The following is a 15,087-nucleotide window of genomic DNA, read 5'->3' on the forward strand; positions in this document are numbered from 1 at the left end:
CTCAAACTTAGAAATCCGCCTGCCTCTGCCTCCCAAGTGCTGGGATTAAAGGTGTGTGCCACCACTGCACAGCCTATTTATTTGTATTTTATGTGTGTGGATGTTCTGCTGACTCCATGTGTGTCTGCACCATATGCATGCAGTACCCGAGGATGCCGGAAGAGGGCATTATTTTCCCTGGAACTGAAGTTACTGATGGTGGTCAGCAGCCATATGGCATGTGCTGGGACTCAAATCCAGGTCTCTGGAAGAGCGTTGCTTACCCACTGAGCCATCTCTCCATGCTATTGGGATTCTCTCTGCAATGTTATTAACAGTGATGTGTACAGCGCTCAATACACATTTCCTCAACTCCAGCTTACCCAAGCTGCCTTCTCCCTCATCTGAATGCCTTTTGTCAAAGACCAGCAGTGACCCTCATCAAATCCAGCAAACATGTTTTATCCTTGATCTTCAGTAGCTTTCAAAACTGGTGAGCAAAGCCATGTGTGGTGGCCCAGGCCCTTAGACCAAGAGACTCAGGAAACTGAGGCAAGAGGACCATAAGCTCCAGGTCGGCCTAGGCTACCCAATGAGATCATCCCTTAAAAAACAGTGGCTCACAACTATCTGTAATGAGATCTGATGCCCTCTTCTGGTGTGTCTGAAAACAGCGACAGTGTACTTACATTCGTGAAATAAATAAATAAGTCTTTAAAAAAAAAAAGATTTAAGCCAGGTGGTGGTGGCGCACACCTTTAATCCCAGCACTTGGGAGGCAGAGGCAGGCAGATTTCTGAGTTCGAGGCCAGCCTGGTCTACAGAGTGAGTTCCAGGACAGCCAGGGCTATACAGAGAAACCCTGTCTGGACAAACCAGAAAAAAAAAAAAAAGATTTATTAAAAAAAAAAAAAGCAAAGGGGAGTTTATGAATGGCCTCCATAGGCTTGTATATTTGAATACTTGGTCCCCAGTTGTTAGAACTGTTTGGGAAGGATGAAGAAGGAAGAGGTGTGCCCCTGGGGGCAGGCTCCGAGGTTTCAAAGCCTTCTCTTCACAGTGAGCTCTCTCTGCCTCTTGCCTGTATCTTGTAGATCAAGACCTGAACGCTCACTCAGCTCCTTCTCCTTGCCATAATCATCATGGATTCTAACCTTCTAGAACTAGGAGTCCCAAATTAAACGCTTTCTTTTATAAGTTGCCTTGGTCATGTTGTCTTATCACAGCAATAGAAAAATAACTAAGAGAAAAGTTGGTACGAGAAAGGGCATCTCCTCTGTGCTTTACCCATAGGGGGCTGCCAAAGGCTCCCAACACCAGTCTACTACTGATGCCTCAAGTGTCATCGGGTCTGCTGGATCATTTGGTCCAAGTGGAAGAGCAGCCTGCACAGCAGCCTGGACCTATGGAAGAGCCTTCTCCTGCTCTAGGCCCCACTGAAAGCTGGCAGCTTTCCAAGTCACTTGGTGTATGGGATGGAGTAATACACCCAAGTGAGGAATATGCTGGTTCCTGACTCCACATTGGCCCAGTAAGCATTGAGCTTCTTTCTTGGTGGTGGGAGAGGCCAGGTGCAGTAACTTGCCCTTCACCTTAGAAGGGATATCTCTGCACACCCCACACCACTGGACTCCTAGGAATTTCACTGAGGTAGAAGGCCCTGTGTTTTGGTTGGGTTTATCTCCCGTCCTCTGATGTGCATATGTGTTACCAACAAGTCCAGAGTGCTGGCTGCGTCCTGCTGACTTGGTCCAGCTAACACGAGCAGTTTCTTTTTTTATTGCTAGAATAAGATAGCATGACCAGGCAGGTTATCAAAGAAAGCATTTAATTTAGGGCTCGTGATTCCAGAGGGTTAGAGTTCATGGCCATCAAAATGGGGAACATGGCAGTAGGCAAGCAGACATGGTACTGGAGAGGGAGCTAAGAGCTCACATTCCGATCCACAAACAGGAGGCAAGGACAGCTAATTGGGGGCCTTTTGAAACTTCAAAGCCTGCCACAAGTGGCACACCTCCTCCAACAAGGCCACACCTCCTAATCCCTCCCCAAAAGTTCCACCAACTGGAGACCAAATATTTGAATACATGAGCCTAAGGTGGGGTGGGGTGGGGGAGGGGCATCCTCATTCAAACCACCACAGGGAAGGAGGGTTGGGGACCAGCTGAGATGGTAGTGGCTTGTCCAGTGTTTGCTGGAAGCCTGGGGATGTGGAGGGAGGAGAATCATTAGTTCAAGCTCGTCCTTCCCTACATAATTAGTTCAAAGCTAGCTAGGATACAAGTGACACCCTGTCTCAAGGGGTGTTTGTTGTGGGTGGGTAGGTGGAAAGGTGGGACTACTGACACATTCCCATAATCCCAGCTCTTGGGAGATAGAAGCAGGAAGATCAAGAGTTCAAAGACATCCTCAAGAGGATCAAGAGATCAATGTTATCCTCAACTACTTGGCAAGTTCAAGACTAGTCTGAGTTCCAGAAGATGCTGTTTTTAAAAACTGAAATATAAAAGCACACAAACCGAAGTCTTAGGGGACTGGAACAAAGCTCAAAGCTCCATGCTAAGGAGCTTGTCTCCATGCAGAAGGCTCTGGCTTTGATCCCCAGAGCTGAAAAAAAAAAAAAAAACAGCAACAAATTGTTTTCCTCATTTTCTAAACCATCACCTTTCCTGACTGTAGAGTCTAGGCTTAGCTCGTCTGTCCAGCCACTTCTGTTACTTAACCAGTCAGACTCTTCTACTTGACTAGTGTACACCCACCACACTCAGGGCCCTACATGTGGTTTTATTCTTCAAGTCAGAAGAATATAATTTAAGGGCTGGTGAGATGGCTCAGTGGATAAGAGCACCAACTGTTCTTCCGAAGGTCCTGAGTTCAAATCCCAGCAACCACATGGTGGCTCACAACCACCCATAATGAGACCTGACGCCCTCTTCTGGTATGTCTGAAGACAGCTACAGTATACTTATTTATAATAATAATAAATCTTTGGGCTGGAGCGAGCAGGGCTAACCAGAGCAAGCAGAGGTCCTAAAAGTCAATTCCCAACAACCAGATGAAGGCTTACAACTATCTGTACAGCTACAGTGTGTACTCATATACATAAAATAAATATATAAATCTTTTTTTAAAAAAAGAATATAATTTAAAGGCATAGCTCGAAGAATTTTACACTGGTCTACCTTGCACTGCAATAGCACATACTACATTGGTCTGTATTTTCATAGACACTTCAGGTGGTACCCTCGGTGAGTGAGTGCCACCTGCGAGAATCTGCGGCAGCTCTAGCAGTAAGGGTGAGTTAAACATCTCAGAGTTGTGCTCACTCCCCCTCAGCGTCTCAGGGGGACCTGCTTTTGTCCACAGTCACCCCCGTGAGAGTCAGTCATGTTGCGATAGTTGTTTCTTTTTCAATGCTGTGTGCTATCTCATTATATTCATAGAATGCAACTGATTTAGATGTTCTACTATTGCTAGACATTTGGGTTGTCACCGGTTTGGGGCTGTTATAAATAGAGCGACTGTGAACATTCTTCTTCCTCGTTTTGGGTTGACACGTGTACTCAGTCCTCTTGGATATGGAGGTAGGAGCGTGCTTAAGTCAGAAGGTAGGACTCTATTTAGCTTCGGTGGATAATGCCAACTCAGGCCTCTTTTCCTTTCCACCTTCCTTTTCAACTTCGTATTCTATTCTTGGGCAATCACACCTTCACTCATGACTTTGAACACCATCTACACGCTGCCTGCTCCAGGCCGCAGGCCCACCCTTTCCGCATAGACTTCAGTCCCAATGGCCAAGTTTCCATTAGCGTCTTTACTCAGGTGGCTTTGAAGCTCCTGAGAGCCATCAGGTGCAGAACCAGACTCATACCGTCTTGCTTCTCAAACAAGTCCTCTCCATGAATGTCTGCTCTGAGAGCTCCCCAGCAGTTACACGGGCCCTCTCTGACACCCCATCTCCCTCACCTGCCTTGATAGACCATTCCTGGCGAGATCACAGCTCCATCAGCAGCCTCTCATTCTCTCTTCCTCTCTTTCCTTCTGTTTTGTTTGTTTGGTTTTGAGACAGGGTCTCATGTAGCCCAGGTTAGCCTGAAACTTACTGTGGAGCCAAGGATGGCTTTGAACTGATCCTCCTGCCTCAGCCTCCCAAGTGCTGGAATTATAGGTATATACACACACCACACCCAGCTCAAACCCAGCTTTCATTATTTCTGATTCTTTTTTTGTTTGTTTGTTTGTTTAGTTTTTTTTTTTTTTTTTTTTTTTTTTTTGAGAGAGGGTTTCTCTGTGTAGCCTTGGCTGTCCTGGAACTCACTTTGTAGACCAGGCTGGCCTCGAACTCAGAAATCTGCTTGCCTCTGCCTCCCAAGTGCTGGGATTAAAGGCATGCACCACCACCTCCCGGCTTATTTCTGATTCTTTAACAGAGAGTGTACATTACTATTGGACCAGGAGTCTTACAAGACTTCCCTTTCATCCTTCCTAGCCACATCTGGCTCTGGTCAGGCCCTCAGTTTCCTGGTTGAAACACACATGGGGCGGGGCCAGGGGGATGACAGACAGACAGACAGACAGACAGACAGACAGACAGACAGACAGACAGGCAGAAATTGGGAGGAGCACAGAGAGGGGGAGATTATTTCTACTCCACTTCAAACCTCGCTTCCACTAGGCAATGATGGCACACACCTTTAATCCCAGCACTTGGGAGGCAGAGGCAGGCGGATTTCTGAGTTCGAGGCCAGCCTGGTCTGCAGAGTGAGTTCCAGGACAGCCAGGGTTACACAGAGAAACTCTGTCTCCAAAAACAAAAACAAAAACAAAACACCAACCTTGCTTCCTCAGGACACCTTACTGATTCCCCAGTCCTCTGCCCTAGGAGTATTCTCATAACATTCCTCATAGTTTGATTTGTAAATTTTTTAAATCACAAGACTGTTCTGCAAGGCAGGATCCAGCCCCCTCGCTCTCTGCTCCCCACCGTGTTGATGAGCGAGGGAGAGAGAAGGCAAGGTGCTACCAGCCAGGTGACCTCCTTTTAATTGACAGTTGTTTGTTTGCTTGTTTGTTCTCTGGCTTGCTTTTGAGCTATTTTTGAACTATTTGCTCTGGCTATCCTAGAACTCACTCTGTAGACCATGCTGGCCTAGAACTCACAGGGTTCCGCCTGCCTCTGTCTTTAAAAGTTTGTACTATCACATCCTACTCTAATCTTAGTGCTTGCTCATTAGGAGACTTGAATTGGTTGTTGTGGCTCAGCCCTGTGTGTGTGTGTGTGTGTGTGTGTGTGTGTGTGTGTTATGTGTGAATGTGTATAAGTACACTCGCTCATGTGTGCCTGGGTAGAAGTCAGAGGTCAGTTCTGGGTGTATCTTAGTGCTTGCTCATTAGGAGACTTGAATTGATTGTTGTGGCTCAGCACTGTGTGTGTGTGTGTGTGTTATTTGTGAATGTGTGTAAGCACACTCGCTCATGTGTGCCTGGGTAGAAGTCAGAGGTCAGTTCTGGGTGTCCTCCCCCATCTCTAGAATGGACTAGAATAAATTATCCTATTTTATTATATGTACTTGTATTTTACATGTGTGTCTGTGTACCATGGAAGGGGATATAAAATCCTCAGAAACTGGACTTATAGACAGTTGTGAGCTGCCATGTGGGTGCTGGGAATCTAATCCAGGTCCCCTGGAAGAGTATCCAGGGCTCTTGCTTGCTGAGCCACTTCATTTATCTTTTTGAGACAGACTCTCTCACTGACCCTGGAGCTCATGAATTAGCTAGGACCCAGGTAGGCAAAGCTCCAGAGAATCTGCCTGTCAGCACCTCCCCAGGGCTGGGCTTGTAGACACTCATCCAATTTCTGCATGGGTGCTGGGGATCTGAACTCAGATCCTCATGCATCAAGCATGTCACCTGTTGAGCCACCTCCTGAGCCTTGTAGTTCAGTTCTTGCTTGTCAAATGATGATGAAGTTCATCTTTGTGAGGGCCATGTAAAGAGCCCCCAAGTTAGTTGAAAATCATCAAACCTTGCCCAGATGTGGAAGGAGGTGAAATCCAGAAGGGATGCAGAGAACGTAAGAAACCATTCAGTTACCACACATAACTGGTGGGGAAGGGTTTGGAGAAGAGGCTCATCCTTGGCTGGAAAACCCTGACTCATTTACTCACTGACTTTTTTTTTACTTTAATGTAAGGTGGAGATTTATAGAAGAGGCCACACAACCACCGGTGTCCATACAAGCACACATGAACGAGAGTGAAGACACATATGCACAAATACACTACTATGTAGCCTGGCTGGCCTAGGACTTGTTATGTAGACCAGGATGGCCTCAAACTCACAAATCTGCAAGCCCTGACCTCCTAAGTGCAGGGATTAAAGGTGTGTGTGTCCAGGCTGAGCTATTTGTTCATTTTGAAGCAGAGTCTCATGTGTCTCATGGTGGTCTCAAATTCACTGTGTCGCTGAGATCACCTCCTGATCCTCCTGCCTCTCCCTCTCAAGTGCTGGGATTACAGGCACGTGGACCGTGGGAATGAATCCAGGACCTCATTCAGCAAGCCTTCCACAACTGAGCTCCATCCTTCACCCAGGGCACAGAACTGAGTGTAGGTGTGTTTGTGTGCACCCGATCATCTCCTCAGAGGCTGCTGTGCGTGCCCAAAGTCTGTGTGTGTGTGTGTGGCCACAGTGTGTATGTGCCCACTGTATGTGCCCACAGTCTGTGTGTGTGTGTGCCCACAGTCTGTGTGTGCCCACAGTGTGTGTACCTGCTCACAGTGTGCATGTGTGCCCACAGTGTGTGCCCATAGTGTGTATGTGTGTGTTCACAGTTTGTGCCCACAGTATGTGTGTGTGCCCACAGTGTGTGTGTACCCACAGTGTGCGTGTGCCCACAGTGTGCGTGTGCCCATAGTTTGTGTGTGTGTGCCCACAGTGTGTGTATGCCCAAAGTGTGTATGCGTGCCCACAGTGTATGCCCATAGTGTGTGTGTGTTCACAGTTTGTGTGTGCCTACAGTATGTGTGTGTGTCCACAGTGTGTGTGTCCACAGTTTGTGTGTGTGCCCACAGTGTGCATGTGCCCACAGTTTGTGTGTGTGTGCCCACAGTGTGTATGTGCCCATAGTATGTGTGTATGTTCACAGTGTGTGTGTATGTGCCCACAGTATGTGTGTGTGCCCACAGTTTGTGTGTGTGTGCCCACAGTGTATGTGCCCACAGTGTTTGGGTGTCCACAGTTTGTGTGTGTGTGTGTATTCACAGTGTGTGTCCACAGTCTGTGTGTGTCCACAGTTTGTGTGTGTGCCCACAGTCTGTGTGTGTGTGCCCACAATGTGTGTGCCCACAGTCTGTGTGTGTGTGCCCACAATGTGTGTGCCCACAGTCTGTGTTTGCATGCACATGGTATGAGTATGTGTACATGCATGTACCTGTATGCATGTGCATCCACATCAGTGTATGTGTGTGCTTGTGTGTTGCTGTATAGGAGTGCAAGGGAGTCTGGATGTAGGTGTGGAGGGAGTTGTATCAGCTCAGTGTCTTCTGAAGCCGCTGTCTGTCTTCACAGCCTCCTGTCAGTCACCACAAAGCTCCCTCTGCCTTAGTTTCCTCTTGTGAACCCAGGATGGCTGAAGGAGGGAGACAGTGCCCTCTAGTGGACAAGAGGCAGATGGGCCGCTATGGTCAACCCCAGCCAGCACCCCTTAAACCAAGGTCTCTGAAACACTGCAGGCCCTGCCCCCTGAAAACTAAGGCCTGGCAGGCAGGAGAAATATGTCCATGGAGCAGCAGACAGAGAGGGCATTTATGGATTTGTATAGGAGAGGGTAACAGTTGAAGGTGGCTGATCTCTCCTCATACCTAGCCCCTCTGTGGGTTTTGCTTTTGTACATCTCTCAGTGTAGTTTGTGTAGGGGTGTGCACTTGAGAGGTTAGAGAACAACGTGTGGAAGTCAGCCACATGACTTCTGGGGGTCAAACCTCGGTGCTCAGGCTTGTCAGCAAGCACCTTCCTTTACTGCCGCCATCTGGCCCATCCGTCTTTAGGTTAGTCTTATCTTACTTCTTTTTCCTTGAGGCAGCCTCTCCATCTCGACCACTCCCTCTCACAGGCTCTGAGCTGAAGATGAGTGGCTTACCTCACATCTGAAATGTCTTGAGTAGCGACTGACCCTGAGGCAGTGCTGTGCCCTATGGAACCATCAGAGAAGATAGGACTGGGGCATTGAAAAAGAACCAGGGGCTGGGCACAGTGCTGGGGGCCTGCAAAGCCAGCTGCTTGGGAGGCGAGGCAGAAAGACAACAGTGAGGGCCTGTCTCTCACAAGGATCAGAGGGCTGGAGAGATGGCGCAGCCCTGCGGAGAGCTGCTGCTCTGCCAGAGGATGCTTGGCCCTTCCCAGCACCCATGGAGCAGCTCTCAACCAGCTTGGGACTCCAGTTCCAAGGGATCTGACACCTCTTCTGACTTTTTGTTTTTGTTTTTTCTGAGACAGGGTTTCTCTGTGTAGCCTTGGCTATCCTGAAACTCACTCTGTAGACCAGGCTGGCCTTGAACTCAGAAATCTGCCTGCCTCTGCCTCCCAAGTGCTGGGATTAAAGGCATGCACTACCACTTCCCGGCCTCTTCTGACCTTCTTAGTGTGGCACACACTGTAGCACATAGTCACACATGCAGACAAAACACCCACAAACATAAAATAAAATAATAAAAATTTAAAAGTGATCAGAGGGACCAGACATGGTGGTCTACCTTTAATCTTAGCATGTGGGAGGCAGAGACAGCCGGATCTCTGCTAGTTCCAGGCTAGCCTGATTGACATGATAAATGCCAGGCCAGCCTGGGCTACAGAATGAGATCATGTTAATAATACTACTAACAACAACAACAACAACAACAACATCAACATCAGAAGGCCACCAAGTTGACTCGGCAGGCAAAAGCAGGGACCCAAGCCACTATGCCCGGTTCCAGGCTTGGGTTTGGTTCTAAGAGCCCCGTGTAGAAAAAAAAAAAAAAATTCCTAGAAGTTGTCTCTGACCACCAAGTCACATGCACGGTAATGATAAATAAAATAAAAAAGATGAGAAAAAAATGAGTAGGAACTGACCAGAAGTCCTGGGCTGTGGGTGAGTCTAGTGTGCCTGGGAAGGTGCTGGATGCTGGATGCTGGGTGGGGTGGGGGGGGCAGTGTCAGTAGTGAGGGTACAGAGAGTGAGCTTTACCGGGAAACACTGAGGAGTTTTAAGCGGGGAAACCGGCAGGATGTTGTAAATGAACTGAAGGCATAGATGTGGGAGACTGAGTGTGGAGGCCATCAATCAGAGGGGAGAAAACCTGAGCTGCGATGCGATGCGTCGAAGGGGGATGGAGGGCTGGAGAGGGGTCAGACCTCGAGGCTTTCTCTTCTTCTGGGGCTCTGAGTCTCTAGAAGTAGAGCTGAGTGAGGCCAAAAGCTGCACGGCTGTCAGCTCTTCTAGAGCCCAGCGCCGGCTCCTCATCCCAGCGCTGGCTCCTCATCCCAGCACATCCCAGGTTCTCCCCCTTACAAGGCATAAGGAACGGGAAGGCCCTGGTAGACTTGTTCAGCCTAGACCTACTCCTGGCCCTGCTGAGAAAGGGTTAATCTGCTTTGCTGCTGCGCTCTCTCTCTCTCTCTCTCTCTCTCTCTCTCTCTCTCTCTCTCTCTCCCTCTCCCTCTCCTGCCATCCCCCCTCCCCTTTCCTAGGTCACCTTCTTGCCCCTAGAGACTTAGCTGCTGGTTTAATTTCCTCAACCAGTGGACTTGGATGACCAGAGCACACACAGGGGTCAGAGGTCTTGGGGTAGGGATTGGTCCATGGAGGGTAGAGGGAGCCTCAGTACTGAGGGGGGAGCCTCAGTATTGAGGGGCACATAATGCTGGGGTTGGGGGGAGCTCTCAGGTTGGTTCACCTGCCCCAGGAACTTCTGCCTCCATACTGGTCACAGTCCCTTCCACCCTCTGGTGGACAGCCTCTCACATTCCCCTTCTAAATTGGTTTAGTTTTGTTTTGATTTTTAGGGGGGAGGGCAAGCTGTGGACCATGGAGGGCATGGTAGTGTTCTGTCAGCAAGCTTTCAGCTTCAAGAGTCCCTCCTCCAGTGCTGGGAACTGGTCAGAAATGAGTCTGTGGTCAGTAAGAAATATCTGCTAATGGAACCTGGGCTGCCCCACAAGCCACAAAAAATGGGGGGAGGGGAGGAAACGAGACCTAAGTGTGCTGAGCTTGGAGGAAGGATGCGGATGCGGACCTAATATAGAGCTCTAGGTTAGTGGAGAATGGGAGTTAGAGACTCGCCTTGGGTCAAGGAATGACAAGGGTATTGAAGGCTCAGGGAGTAACAAAGTAAACTGGGGTAAGCGATGGGAAGATAACTAAGTATCAAAGGGATAATAAGAGTGGACAGAGGCTGAGGGTAGGCTGGGAGATTGGGGGAGGAGTTAAACAACCGGAGTGATATGGATGGAGAGGAATTAGAGAGAGTGCCTATAGAGGGCCTGCGTCTTGGAGAGCCCAGAACAAGAGCTAGATGAAGTAAGAATAAGGGAACCAGCAGAACTGGGGTGGGGACCCTGAGGGGCATGCAGGGGAGCCGTGGAGGATGAGAATATTGCATGTGTGTTCTGGAAGAGGACACCAACTGAGGTCATCCTGGCAGTGAGAGGAGTGGGTGTCACCTCACCTGAGCCCAAAATCCTCATCCTGCTGGAGCCAGTGTCAGACAAAGGTCTTCAGCTCTTCCCCTCCCTGGAAAGCCCCCCCCCTTCTCAGCAGCTCTCCATCAATTATTCATCATCGGCACAGACCACGCCCTCTCTAGCAGAGCAGTCTGATCCTCCTCCTCATGCCCTGCCCCAGCTCAGTCACACTGCCACAGAGGCTCTAGTAAGGGCTAGCGGAGGCCTGGCCGAAGGGTTAGGTAGCCGGCCCCACTGGACCACACTTGTGGTCCAATCTCTGTCCCCTCCGGCATCGTCTTCCTGTCTCCTGGAGAGGATGCCCATCCAGATCTTTTGCTCTGTGTCATTCTCCTCTGGAGAAGAGGCCCCAGGATCCATGGGAGATATCTGGGGTCCCCATCATCACCGGCAGCAGCAGGACAGCTCAGAATCGGAAGAAGAGGAAGAGAAGGAGAAGGAGGCAGGAACGGAGCTGGATGAGGGTGACCCACCTAGGGACTTGGTGGCCTTTGCCAACAGCTGTACCCTTCACGGTGCCAGCCATGTCTTTGTGGAAGGGGGCCCAGGGCCAAGGCAGGCCCTATGGGCTGTGGCCTTTGTCATTGCACTGGGTGCCTTCCTGTGCCAGGTAGGGGACCGCATTGCTTATTACCTCAGCTACCCACACGTGACTTTGTTAGATGAAGTGGCCACCACAGAGCTGGTCTTCCCCGCTGTCACCTTCTGTAACACCAATGCCGTGCGGCTGTCCCAGCTCAGCTACCCCGACTTGCTCTACCTGGCCCCCATGCTAGGGCTGGATGAAAGTGACGACCCTGGGGTGCCTCTTGCTCCGCCTGGGCCAGAGGCTTTTTCCGGGGAGCCCTTTAATCTCCATCGTTTCTACAATCGCTCTTGCCACCGGCTGGAGGACATGCTGCTCTATTGTTCCTACTGTGGGGGCCCCTGTGGTCCCCACAACTTCTCAGTGGTGAGTGGGACCCATGCTTTTCACAACACCCCAAGAGTATTTGCCATGGCTCTCTCTGGCCATCAGATCAGCTCCTGAGGCTGAGGCTGGTAGCTGCTGAACCCTACCTAACCTGGGCTAGAACTCACCTGGGCTAGATTAAGAGCCTCCCAGGTGCACAGCTCTTCCTAGTGTGTCTTGAAATATGTCGTCACCAGTACTTAGCTGCTATTCCACTGCTTGTACTATCCTCTAGTCTCAGCTGCTCTTCTCCAGACCTCTCCATGGCTCCGGACCTTGTGCTAGCTACGAAGTCAACCTTTGACCTGCTGAGGACTACCTATAACTGGCCAGTTGTTGACTGTCATCCCTGGGGTGATAGTTGTGGAGAGGAGCCAACCATTTCTCTAGAAGTGCAGAATGGGGTCATAGGTGGAAAGGGCAGGCCCCCCTTCACCCTGACACCTTGTCAACAATCTCACAACAGGGACTTCATTGTATCCTTACTTTGTCTCCTGTGCTCTTTCCTAAGGGAGTCCAACCCCTACCAGCCCTCTCCCTCTCTCTCTCTTTCTCCCTCTCTCTCTCTCTCTCTCTCCCTCCCTCTCTCTCTCTCTCTCTCTCTCTCTCTCTCTCTCTCTCTCTCTCTCTCTCTCTCTCTCTCTCTCTCTCTCTCTCTCTCTCTCTCTCTCTCTCTCTCTCTCTCTCTCTCTCTCTCTCTCCCTCTCTCCCTGTGTGTGTGTGTGTGTTCCATTTGGTGAAGTTGGAAAACCTCTAAACCAAAGCCCTTGCTCTTAGCACCTTTCCCCATTGGCTCCCCCTCCCAGAGGTGAAGGGACTTTCTAGATATCAAGCCAGCTGTCATCCCACGATCTCCCTAGATCTGCTCGTAGTCTAGTCTAGCCTGATGCCCAGACTCTAGCCCATGTAGATTTCAGATGCCTGGACTTTCCCTTCCATACCCACCCCTCTATGCCCTACCATGCAGGAGTACATGGGTATCATCCCAGTCCCTGAAGTGATTGCAACCTGGTGTTTTTGGCCACTGGCCTCAGTGAGGGCAGAGGTTACGGGCTCTTCTTACAAGGAGAGTGTCTCCCTGAGGCCCCCTGAGGTCTACAAGCACCCAAATATGCCACGCCTTGGCATTCAGTCCTGATTCCTGCGAGAAGAGGTGATATGCCAGAGTAAGTTTGGTTCTTAGTGTGGCAACTGGGGCTGCTCTCAGGTTCTACTGATAATGGGACAATGGAGGACATGAGAGGCTGAGAGAGGGAAGGGACTGAACGGCTTAGCTTTGAGGGGCTTAGGTGTGGAGGAAGGTCTTGGAAGGATTTCTAACTCAGGGATGAAGTCCCAAAGCAAAGATCTAAAGATCTGTTTCAGAAGGCCTCAGAGGTTTAGCAGTTATAGGATCATGGTGACAGCGGTGCACGTTAGGGTCCAAGCAAGAGAAAGATTGTCTCTTGATAGTTCTGTTGAAAAGACTTTAACAAAAGGGCTCCTTGCGAAGCCGCTTTGTGCAGGATTAAGGAAGCCAGTAAGGGAGGGCGATGGAGCCAGTCTTAGCGGGGAAATTGTTATCACTCCTAGGCTGAAGGAGCACAAGGGAGTCTTCCCGGCAAGAGTTACAATGGTACAATCACAGGGGCTGAGCTGCTGCAGTGTTAGAGAGGCAGAGAGAGGATCAGTACTCCACTCTCTGTCTGCCTGTGTCTGATCCCTTGTGGTTCTTACAATGGTTAAACCCGACCAGAAGCTCATCTGGCTGGCAGGACTCTCACACTCTCTTCTCTGCCCTCCACCAGGTCTTCACGAGGTATGGGAAGTGTTACACATTCAACTCGGGCCAAGATGGGCGGCCACGGCTGAAGACCATGAAAGGTGGGACTGGCAACGGCCTGGAGATCATGCTGGACATTCAGCAAGATGAATATTTGCCTGTGTGGGGAGAGACTGGTATGTTAGCCTCCTTAGGAGCATCATCCCTGGGCCCCTCTAGGCCCCTCTGGCCCCAGGCTCAAATAGGGCTCCACTGTGTGGCCCTGACACCAAGCTCAGACTCATCCCTTCTCCCAAGATCTCACCACGTCTGTCTCTGCCCCTATGTGACTTCCACACTCTTGATTCCCTGGCTCCTCCTTCCTGGTTTAGTTACTCTCCAAGGTAACCAGGCATCCTCTTCCATCAGTGGCCGCCACTCACTCTATAAATAACTCCCTCTCTTCTTGGACTGCCTGGCTGTCTGGTCTCACGGGACTTGGGGACAGAGAGATGGGGAGAAAAGAGAAGGGGATGAGGAGAGATGGAGAGAGGCTGAGACAGTGACAGTCCAGGAGAAATAATCTGAAACAGCAAGATGCATTGCAGACAACAGGTAAGAGAGGTGTGTAGGACCCGGAGGTCACTGGAGCACCATGGAACTGCTAACCCAGGGAGATGGAGCTGTGCTCAGACCCCACTGCCTCCTTACCAAGTACCGGGAGGCTGCTTATTACCAGGGAAGTGTGACGCCCCAGGCTCCGGAGATGATTAAGGACTCAGAAATCCTCCCAGTTCTCATGCCTTCATCTTCACAGACGAGACGTCCTTCGAAGCAGGCATCAAAGTGCAGATCCACAGTCAGGATGAACCTCCTTTTATCGACCAGCTGGGCTTTGGCGTGGCCCCAGGCTTCCAGACATTTGTGTCTTGCCAGGAGCAGAGGGTGAGGGACTGCGGCGGGTGTTGGGGAGTCGAGATGGAGTTCTGGAGACTGGGGAGATGGCTCAGTGGGTTTATTATACAAGCAAGGAGCGCTCAAATGAGAGCTCAACACCCAGGTGCACAGTTGTAACCCCAGTTCTGGGCTGGGGGTGCAGAGACAGGTGGATCCTTGAAGCTAGCTGGCCAGTGAGCTGCCCCAGATTCAGTAAGAGATCCTCCTTCAAAAACAATAAGTAAAGAGGAATAGAGGAGCATAGCCAACTTGTACTTCTACTTCTGGACTATGCGTGGGGCCACAAACACACACACATGCACACTTGACACATACATATGACATACACACACGCACACACACATGACACACACACGCACACACACATGACACACACACGCACACACACATGACACACACACGCACACACACACACACATGACACACACACATGACACACGCACACACACACACACCTGACACATACACATGACACACACACGCACACACACACACCTGACACATACACATGACACACACACATGACACACACACGCACACACACACACCTGACACATACATATGACATACACACACGCACACACACACCTGACACACACACCTGACACACACACGCACACACACACCTGACACATACACATGACACACACACGCACACACACACCTGACACATACACATGACACACACACGCACACACACACCTGGCACACACACCTGACACACACACATGAC

At 50.2% G+C, this 15,087-nt stretch overlaps 1 protein-coding gene across 6 annotated transcripts in view; it reads left to right on the forward strand.

Moving 5' to 3' along the window:
• Asic1 (acid sensing ion channel subunit 1) overlaps positions 1 to 15,087 on the forward strand; it is a 34,603-nt gene that overhangs the window by 12,888 nt on the left and 6,628 nt on the right. For all 6 annotated transcript variants that reach the window (XM_031355563.1, XM_031355592.1, XM_031355585.1 and 3 more), the window contains 2 exons: positions 13,444 to 13,594; positions 14,215 to 14,342. In XM_031355563.1, coding sequence (XP_031211423.1) covers positions 13,444 to 13,594; positions 14,215 to 14,342 — 279 coding nt within the window. The remainder of the gene's footprint in view (positions 1 to 13,443; positions 13,595 to 14,214; positions 14,343 to 15,087) is intronic.

Source organism: Mastomys coucha, unplaced genomic scaffold (genome assembly GCF_008632895.1).
Source record: "Mastomys coucha isolate ucsf_1 unplaced genomic scaffold, UCSF_Mcou_1 pScaffold11, whole genome shotgun sequence".
NCBI lineage: Eukaryota > Metazoa > Chordata > Mammalia > Rodentia > Muridae > Mastomys > Mastomys coucha.